The sequence below is a fragment of the Seriola dumerili genome, unplaced genomic scaffold, assembly GCF_002260705.1.
Source record: "Seriola dumerili isolate Sdu_G_001 unplaced genomic scaffold, Sdu_1.0 BDQW01000068.1, whole genome shotgun sequence".
Taxonomy (NCBI): domain Eukaryota; kingdom Metazoa; phylum Chordata; class Actinopteri; order Carangiformes; family Carangidae; genus Seriola; species Seriola dumerili.
In genome coordinates this window covers 17,100,108-17,110,835 of record NW_019174323.1, presented here as the reverse complement: position 1 = coordinate 17,110,835, position 10,728 = coordinate 17,100,108, and the positions used below count along the sequence as shown (strand labels likewise).

At 40.9% G+C, this 10,728-nt stretch overlaps 1 protein-coding gene across 3 annotated transcripts in view; it reads left to right on the top strand.

Moving 5' to 3' along the window:
- slc39a11 (solute carrier family 39 member 11) overlaps positions 1-10,728 on the top strand; it is a 77,778-nt gene that overhangs the window by 44,438 nt on the left and 22,612 nt on the right. For 2 of the 3 annotated variants that reach the window (XM_022742963.1, XM_022742964.1), the window contains exon 5: positions 3,625-3,766. In XM_022742963.1, coding sequence (XP_022598684.1) covers positions 3,625-3,766 — 142 coding nt within the window. The remainder of the gene's footprint in view (positions 1-3,624; positions 3,767-10,728) is intronic. The other variant, XM_022742965.1, reaches the window with a different exon arrangement.

Genomic DNA, 10,728 nt, shown 5'->3' with positions numbered 1-10,728 from the left:
GAGAGAGAGAGAGAGAGAGAGAGAGAGAGAGAGGGAGAGAGAGAGAGAGAGAGAGAGAGGGATGACTTCCAGTGGTCAGCTGAGCCAGACTGCTGCTAGAAGTGTTGTAATGGTGAGCTTGGACCTGCTGATGAGATTGTATCATGGGTCATCACTGAAAGCCACTGTGGGTTAATAACATCCCCTCAAGATGGTGTATCAGCTGTCGCATCATGCCATCACCAGACACACACAAACACACACACACACACACACACACACACACACACACACACACACACACGTATTTTTCTCTCAACAGAGAACAGCAACAGAATTTCAAATTGAAATGTGTCTTGTTGTTTACATTTTGCACCATGACCAAAACGTTGCACGTGGTTAAAAGGAAAAAACATTATGTGTGTGACATGACGACATGATATTGCAGGAGATGAAGCTCAGCTCCGGCAGGCTCCCAATTTAACGCCTGACATACATGATCATGATCATGAAAACAGTGCTAATGTAGAATTTTAAACACTGCTTAAATGTGTAAAACCCTCTTTGGTTGGATGATATGACGGATACACACACAGAGCGGACGTGTGTGTGTGTGTGTGTGTGTGTGGTGGTCAGTCTGCATTCAGTGTTTACAGCCTAACAGTGACATCACAACATCCCCAAATGTCATGCACCACCTCACTCATTAGTTTGTTCCTGAGCAAACTTCCTCTTCCTTTTTCTTTTCCCCGCCTCATCGCCTCAGGCATAAGTAATAACCAAAGAGTAAAAGTGACAAATACAGAGTGAAATTAAATCATGACTCAGAGCAAAAATCTCCACAACAATGTTTTCTTTTTTGTTTCCAGTGTAATTTCTCACACCCTTATTAAAAAAACATTCATTTTATCGTTTTTTTTGTCAAACATTGTTGTATATTTCATAAACAAAGCAAAAACATGTTGTTTTAAAAAGTATTCTCCTCCCACATTAGATTCAATGTTTGAGTTTTCTGACACTGATCAACAGGAGAAAAAAAACCTTTGGTAGAAATCCCAAGAACGACGATTAGCCGGATGCCTCGACAGTCTGAGCGTTATGGGAGAGTGAATGGTATTGGTAAATGGACTGCACTTATATGGCACTTCTCTAGTCTCATCGACCACTCAAAGTGCTTTACACTACAAGCCTCACACACACACACACACACACACACACACACACACACACTCACACACACAGATGATACAGAGGCAGCAATTTGTTGTTCAGTATCTTGGCCCAAGGACACTTCGACATGTGCACCGGGAGGAGCCGGGAATCCAAACCACCGTTCTTCCATTAGCGGATGACCGGCTATATCTCCTGAGCCGCAGCAGAAATCTGTTTAAAATCAAAGTTAAATCTGGATGGAAAAGTTGTCTAAAGGTGTAAGACGGTATGTTTTTATAGGCATGTTGCATGATTGATGCTCCTGTCCGGGTGGTCCATGTTTTTTTGCGACGAACTGACATTTTTGCCAAGATTGCAACCGTAAAATCACTTAAAAATGGCTTGTCACTCTTCACAAAAATAACAGTGGAGTGTCGTCAACATTTTAGCATTTTTGTCTGGTGCAGTTTTTGAGAAAAGATACACACAATGAAAACCTTGATTGTCACGGAGGTATTTGTTTGTGATTGTCCACGTCCTCGTCTGTTGCGGTTGCAACTGAGCATGTGCAGAGATGAAAGGGGGTAGATATGGATGCAGATGGTTTTTTTTTGTTTGTTTTTTTTAGCCCTCACTTACAGACATTAACCATCTGATGGTTTTTGCTAATGAATATGTGGGCTCTCTGTTTTCCTCACCTTTTTAAAATCAGTGAAGCCCACATTGTCACGTTCGGTGTTCAGTCTTCTGTGTATTTGTGGGCCTCATATATTTTCATTTTCTTAATGGGTTTTCTGTGACTGTTTGATCTTCATTCTGATATAGGTGGACTTTAATGGCTTTATAACTTAACTGATCGTCAGCCAGATTGTTTTTTTCTTCTGCCGTTCGCCAGTGAAGTTATTGCAAGCAAAGCAAGTGAATTAGAGTGCTTACATTATTTATTCAAAGTAATCTCACTGGGCTGTCAAACTGTCTCCACCGGTTAGTCTTAGTCAGTTAGTCTTTCAAAAGAAGGCCGTCCTAATTTAGCTCTTTGCGTTTTCAGAGTAATTAACATAGTCAAACATTGGCTGTGTTTGTATGATTCACTTTGCACAAAGTTACTTCACTGACCTTGTTTCACACGTTGACGTCTTATCACCGTCGAACAGTTTCTTGTCCGATCACTGCGTTCTCTCGCTGGAATAAACGGTACAGGTGGGATTGTCATCATTCAAGCATTACAGTTTAATTTTTCATTCACAATTTGAAGATCCATCAGTCATAGTTTAGTTTTGGTAGTGTTATCATTTCACAATCGCAACGGTGTTTTGACATAAAAACTGTTTTGTTTTACTGCAGAGTTTTGTGTAATGACTTATTTTGAAGCTGTAATGCAGCTCTCCACTGTGGGTTTTCAATGAGGCGTCATTTGCATTTATATTCCTTTCGAAGGCTGTGTAATATGCTGCGAGAGAGAACCTGCCTGGAGTAACATATCAGATTAAGAAATAAGATTAATAGATACGAGGCAGTGAGTCCTCATGCAAGGATTTTCTGTCTGTCCAAATCTGCGGCTTCAAAATGTGTAACTGACCCAAACTGACGAGGCCTGGAGTTTGGTAACGTCACAGTCGGTTCAGAGCATCACTGAGAGATTAACTGTGGGAGAAACAGTGCATAGTTAACAACACAAAACCACCTGTTATAAACTGCACTGGTACAATATGAGATTGTGAGTTCGCCGATGAGGAAAACTTTTAGAGATGCATACTCAAGTTTATACAGAGTGAATACCAGTGTCATAAAATAATATGTCTATTTATGTAAAAGAGATCTCGATCTATAATAATTATAATAATAATGATAACAGCAACTTTATTTATATAGATATATAGTTATATATTTAAAGGGCTTTGACAAACAAATCAAAAGCAGGACAGAAATAGGTTTCACAATATGCATCAATAGAAATAAGGACAATCAGAGGGAGCAGCCATATAGAAACACACACACACACACACACACACACATGCAAACATAATAAAGCAAAAAGCAATAAAAGGGCGATGAGACGATAAAAAGACGACATCACATAAAAGCAGGTCTATAAAAACAAATAAAGGATTTAATAATGATAATAATAATCAACATAACTCTTAACTAATCGCTGTTACAATGAACCAAAATGTAGTTTATGTGTAAATTAGTACATTTAGTCAAAACACTGTACTTAAATACAGTAATAAGATACTTCTGTTGCTTTATGCTCCTTAATACTTATTCTCTACAAAATTTCTTGGGAAATTATTTTGCTGCTAATACTTCCATAGAAATACTTGTAGTTGGGTATTTTTACTTTGAGATCTCCACACTAATTTTTTAGAAAATAATTCAGACAATTTCCATGACATTAGAAGGAAATCAGGGGACCCATGAAATGAAGCATTGCGTGATCTTCTGTATATAAAATGGATTTTAACCCCTTGTGTCTTTTCCTTTTGTCCGCAGGGTGTAGGTGCTGACCCCCACATTGCCTTGGCGCTGTCCCCGGACTCCAAGCTGGCCAAAGAGGAAGCGGAGCAGCACTCGTTCCAGCTCCAGGACTCTGATGAGATGACCATCAGGATAGGTAGAGCTGGACCTCTCTCAGGCAAGCCTCCCCTTCATATACCCACATCAGCTGTTACAAGCCATTACCAAACCATGCAGCCATCGCAGGCCGCTCCATTGGGGAAAATGCAGGCTCAGAATGCCTGAGGAGGGACGAGGGACTGCTGCATTGGCTGTACCACCGTAAAATCTCCCCTGGAGCTTCTCTGTTGGCTTCGTTTCTTCTGGCAATTCACTCTCTTCACTTCTCTTTTTTTTTTTTTTTTCCTCTCTCTTGTTTTTCCCCTTCCTCCGTCTGCCTCGTCCGTCCCTCTGTAATACTCACAGGGTGTTTCTTCTGACTTTGAATGGTGATAGCTCATTAAAAGTGATCCTTTAGAGGGGTTTGTGGGCACTGACTTTAATTCAGTCATCACACAAAAATAAGAGTACAGCATGGTGGAAAATTAAGCGACAAATGAATACAGAAAAACAAATCAAGTGAAGTGGAACAATAAAAAAAAAATTAAAAAAAAGCATGAGACAGGAGAGCGGTGTGTTCGATTCCCATGTGACACCAGCGGTTTATCTTGTTTGTTTTGTCCAAGAGCGTCCAGCAAAGTTAACCACGTTGTTGTTGTTATCGTTACCATGACAACAAGGGTCTCCGAATGTTGAGGCGGTACGAATTTCAACCCAAAATCGCCATGTTTTTCCTAAAGCTAACCAAGACGTTATTATAGTAACCATGATTTATCGTGGTAACCATGACAACCGAGGTCCGGTACGCATGCCGCCCGCCGTAGGCCGTAGTTGGAATTACAGGTTTGTTTATTTTTTCCCACAAGCTTCATCAGCTGGGATCTCCCCAGGTGTGTCTCATCAGTGACTGATTAACAATCACCTCAGCTCTGACTGTATGACACTGTAATTAGCCAATGATAATAAAGGTCGTGTTTCATATGTGGGGCATGGATGGAAAAACTATGGCAGCAAGAACCTGCAGTAAAAAATATATAGAATATTTTTTTGCAGCAGATATTTTGAGTCAGGAAAAAATGGCAGGTGGAACCAACAGTATTTAAAATGGTTCCGTTCCGATCAATCGTACAGTAAAGCACTTTAGTGAGCCACCGTGTCGGAAAGCAGGACTTAATTATACCTGAGCTTTTCCCGTCAACGTGTCAAACTGTGTGTTGTGAAGGCTTTTTGCTAAACTGATTCATGCAGGCAAAAGTAACGACCTGAACATGGGTAATTATTCAAAATAGATAGAAGATTGAGTTGTTTTTTTAGGGGGGGGGGGGTTGGACTGTGTATGCACGTCTGAGTCATTTTATCTGACTCACTCCTCTTCATTTCCATTATTGTCACAGTGACCTCACATATACGTTGAGATTTTATGGTTTTAATGATTATAGTGACATTTTTTCACAGTTTTAAATGTCAGGGGAGTTTAGCTGATCACTGGTGTCAGGTAGAGACACTGTTAATGTTAGATCTGGAGAAAATTTCAGTAAAATATCCTCAGTTGCCTTGATGTTATTTTAAGACACATATCATAGTGAGCAGCTGGAGGTGCTCCAATAAAAAGACCCTTGGAAACTTGTTAAAATTGGAAGAACTTCAAGTCTGACAGGATCATGAGCAGACAGTATATCATTGTTCTGATAAGCTGCAACTCCAATAATATTTCTAAACCCCAACGTTTTGACAATGCTGTCAAATCAGTCAAACACGGCCTTGAATCCCAGCTTCACTCATTGTTTACAGTGAGGGGTTCATTTCCTGCCGCTCAGAAGTCCACACATCGAAACAGATTGAATGTGTATTTCAGACGAGCTTCCACGGATCAGTTACAAATTCATTTCACCCCTTTGGCTTGCCTGCAGGCATCCGCAGTGAGCCAATACACTTAACAGAAAAGCAGACAAGACACACACGCACACACACACATATATATATATATATATCCTAAACTCTGTCTAAAGTCAGGATTGTCGTTTCCAGCCAGTGTTATTTATGACGCCTTTTACATGCAGATTTGTTCAGCTGTAGCTAGTTGAAGCTAATATTAGCTTATAGTAGCATCTGTGATCTTATGCTTCTACACAGTGGATGTACTACCATGACCAGGGCTTTTTAATAAAATAAGCTGCAGCCTTGCAAGTAACTTGTTGGTCGTAAGCTAGTTAGCCCGACATGCTAATGTTTGCAGTTTATGTTAGAGCAGATAAACGCACAGTTTAGTCCATCCCTTACACTTTTGCTCTTGTATTTTTGGTTTTGTAGAGAGAAAAAAAGAAACTGTCATCCAGACTCTTGATGTATGTCGTATCTCTACAGTCCCACGAACATTTCTTAAACGTGCAAAGAAATCCGAAGCTTGACGGGCATGCCGTACCTCGTTAAAGTTGCTAATCTATAATTGAGACGTCAGTGTTCGGGGGAGGGCTTTAGCGTACTGTGAACAGCTTTACTCAAGGGAACCTTACTAAGAGGTTTCCCCCCTCGACCGCATCTCTAACCTCAAGCCAGCTGACATCCTCACAAAACCGCCCACGCAACTAATGCTAATCGATGTTTCTCACAGGACAAAACAAAAACTAAGAAGAAGAGTAGATGTTTTCCAGTCAAGGCTCATCAGCGTCAGTGTCAGAGTCCTTGTATTTCCTGTGTAGCACAACAGCAGCCACGGAGGAGAAGCTGATCGTAGCCTCAGGGCTCATGCTGTCGTTGCTCAGTTAAACCTGAAGGCTGAGTTCTCGCTGCTTCACCCTGCAGGGAGAGAGAGAGAGAGAGAGTGCTGTAATTGTTCTGATTCTGACTTATAAATGCATGAGGCTCAGCAAGGACGTGTGTGCAAGAGTGTTTTGTGGAGTGTGTTTTGATTTTTGGACAGTTCTGTTGACATCGGCAACACTTCCTGTACCTGAGACACAGGTACAGAGATAACTGACGGTTCACGTTAGGTCAGTGCTCAGTGGGTATTCTCCAAGCGTGAGGTTGACCCTGCAAGTTGCTTTGCGTCTTTGTGAGGGCTTTTACACACACACACACACACACTCACACACACACATTACCTCTCATTAAATGCCTCTCACAGAAATTCATCTGGAAGCTGTAATCAAATCCTATAAATCCAACCCACTCTTCTCCTTCTCTATCTTCAGATGTCCTTCAGTTATCTCTAAGATTCTTCTGCCTTTGAATTATTCAGCATAATTGGTGGTTGGTCTCTCTTCAATCTGAAGGTACTTGATTAATGTGGGGGCTGTCTCCTCTTGTCTTCAGCTTCATTTTAATAGAAGTGGCTTCTTGTACTTTCGGAGGCGGCGCTAACTGCCTTTTCAGCCATCACAGAAGATAAACAAACCAAAGATCCCATTGGGCCGTTAAGATGTGTGGTATATGGATGCGGATGGTATGCATTGCCGTGTTTGCTTCACTCTATTCTAAACAGTTATGTTAGATGCTTGAAACTGCAATTAAAATGCCTGTCACTGTTAAGAAAGACATCTCTTCAGAAGTATGAATTGATTTGGTGTTGTCAGAGAGGAGCTCGATGAAGTCCTCCTCCTCCTCCTCCTCCTCTTCCTCCTCTTCCTCCTCCTCCTCCAACTCTCCAGGGCGGTTCAGCACAATCGATGGAACACAGAGACGAGGAAACAGGATTTTTAAATTTCCATTTATAAAAAAAAAAAGAAGAAAAACATGCCCCCTGATAAATTCAGTGATTATATTACATCCCACCCCCACCCCCCCTAAAAGGGATCAATACATCATATTTATTCAAGTTTATACTTCATTTTTAATGTTTATTCATGTCATAGATTGACGAGTTGAATTGTAAATTCCTCAATGTCACGGCGGATGAGCTTTAACACTGTGGCCGGACATATAGATGACACCTCAGACTGTACATACATGTTCTTCTGGAGTCAGTCACAGGTGATATGATCAGGTGGAGATGAAAAATAAGGTGAGTGACAAAATCTAAATAATCAAACATTGTTTAGGTTGTTTACCTTCGGCGGCTCAACCAGTGGCCGGTCTCCTGAAGCCTGGACTGACTCTCTAATGAACAGAGTTTTCACTGCGGCGTGTTTCCAACAGTTTACTCCTGTCTTTTCCCCCTGTTCATTACTACTACTGATATAATATAACATCATCATCAACCTTTATTGATTTGACCCTCGTTTTCAATGGTGCCGAGATTACAAAAGCGTAAAAGAAAAACAAGCAGGATGTTGGACAATCAGGATTCAAAAATCAGTTTCTAATAAAAACAATTACATTCAGGAACATTGTGATTTAGAAGATTTAAAAGCACATTTTTCTAAACTGTCCCAAAGTTTTCAGACAATCAGTATTTAAAGTGTGTGTGCGAGTCTGGAGCACAAAATCTAAAAGTAATATTTCCAAGTTGGGAGTTCACCTGAATGAACATGCAGTGAGATAATATAATATAATATAATATAATATAATATAATATGATATAATATAATATGATATAACAGTTCCTCTCAGATTTACTCAGTAAGAGAGACATATTGATACACAGACCTGCCGTGGGACCCGACCCGCCCTGATTAGACAGAATTTGGATGTGGACTTCGTGTCCCAGTTCAGGTCTCGGTTGTAACTGAGAGGACTCATTAAAAACCCCTAAAATAAAGTTCATATTGATAAAATATTCAAATCACACAAAATATATTTTATTCAGATAATAAAGAAATAAAAATGTGAGTTTCTTCACATTAGGATTCTACGGACTCTCACATTTCAGAGTTACAGTGCAACTCTGTGAAATGCACATTTAGCCGTCCTGACCAACTTTAGTGAAAAGCTCTTTCTCTGACTCCACAAGTCACGAAGCATGTTTAATAGATCAGCGCTTTCCTTCCTGCTTTTCTCCAGGTATTTGAAGCGGCAAGAAGCCCCCCCCTTCGTAAGCATGTACCCACTCAAGGATGCATGTATTCCCACATACACACACATACCCATACAAAACTATTCCAGCTCCTTCTCATACTTAATGCATGGCGTCCCTAAATAATTCAGTCGGCATTAGGAGGAATCAAAGTGTGCCTTATGGCGGTCTGTTTATTTAGGTCTTCAGATTGAATTTTGGAATGTACTATATCAAATGACAAATGGGATTAGATCTGAATTTTCTCCACACATGCTCAGCAGCAAATGCCACGCGGAATATAAACCTACGTATACTTCTATTTTCCCAATGTGCCACAAATCTGAGTTAATTAATCTTTTCTTTTTCTTTTTTTTATATAATTTCTTTTTTCCGGGCCTTCGGGGGGAAAAGCTGGAACCAGCTGCATGACCTATCTTTTATAATGAGGAGAAGGTGATGCCAAAGTTGTGATCAGAGGGAAGGCTTAATGCATTTTACCAACCGCATCATATATCCGTGCGTCAGATTGTCTGGAAATATCTTGACGAGGTGAGAAGAGAAGCGCTCGTGTCTGATGCCGACTCTGCCCTCAAAGTAACACAGAGGAACGGCGTCCTGCATGCGAAATTTGTATTTCCATGTACAGTAATATAAAGCGAATGTCAGAGTTCATCAGAACATCAGAGGTGCCCAGGGATCCGTCCTTTAATGTTCTGACAAGGGCAAAAAAAAAAAAAGATCATGAGGTGTTCTCCAATCTGTCGGAGCACAGCCAGATCCAACTTAAAGAGACGGTTCCCCAATAGGCAGCAGCTTGTTATGGCACATAATTATGTTTCATTGTTAGGGAACCTTTAGCAACTGTAGTAATTATGACAGGAGCGAAGACGTTAGGTGACGTGGTGAGAGTTTGTTAGGAGGAGGTTTGGTGTGGATCACCTGACCAGACTCACTACAGCTACCTGCGCCTTTGTAGCCGTTGGACTTTAATTGATGTCGCACCAAGTAAAATAAATATCTACTTTTTTGCTAAAGTTTTTACCAAAGTTCACAAGTAAAAAAAAACAAAAACAAAACACCAAGCATCTACAGGTTCCTCAGCACCGTAATAAAGTTTGTCGCTTAATTAAGGTTCATAATTGTACTTGTGAAGATACACATGGTGCCATGGTTTCCTGTACAGTGCACAGCTGCGGTGACGAGCCTTCGTGCCCCCCGGCAGATACAGTCGCTCTCCGGAGGGGCGAGCTGGTCAGAGATTCAAACAACAGACGACCATCAGGCCGAAGGTCTGCCCCTCTGACCTCTCGACTGCTGCTGAGTTTACTGCGGGTTTGTTTCACCCCACTTTATTGCTTTTTGATGAGGGACCCTCGGAGGACAGAGGGGAGGGAGGTTTGATGAAAGGCGATAGAGAAATGGATGTTTCCTGAGACCAAAGGGGTAAACACTCAAAACTTTCAGTGCCCGGACTTAGTGTTTCGCCAAATACACCCCCCCCCCCCCCCTCTATTATTAATGTCACTCATCTCTCAGCCTTTCTCCAGCCCTTTATTTCACTCTGTCTCAGGCTGTCACACACAGATTTAAAGAGAGAGACAGAGTACTGGAGTGTGTCAATCCTGAGAAGTTTCACGAGAATGGAAACAACAGCAGTTTCATCTGTCGAAGAAAAATCTCTGTGAAATCTCTCCAGGCCTTTGTAGTTCCTCAGCTCAGCAGGTTTCTCGACAGCCACCGAATCAGCAGGTCGTCCAACATGAAAAAAAAAGCCTGTGGGTCCACGTCATTTTTTCTCACTCAGAGGTTAATTGATGTAATCTTTTTTTTTTAAAACTTTCTTGCTTCCTTATATAACCGTACAAGTCTAATGGTGTCCGACCATTTGAGGGCAGGTGAGACTTCTTCACTTTCAGATTATAATTAGCCTCCTTCAGTGTTGGGGAAGCTACTTTCAAAGCATAACCTTGCAATGTAGTTTAAAAAGATTAAAATGACAATGTAAGTGTGATACGAAATTATAGCAAATAACAAAATATAACACAAAAAAAACATCACATGCCAGCACAAAATTTGGTTTATTGCAAAAAGTGCCAACTTCACGGGTC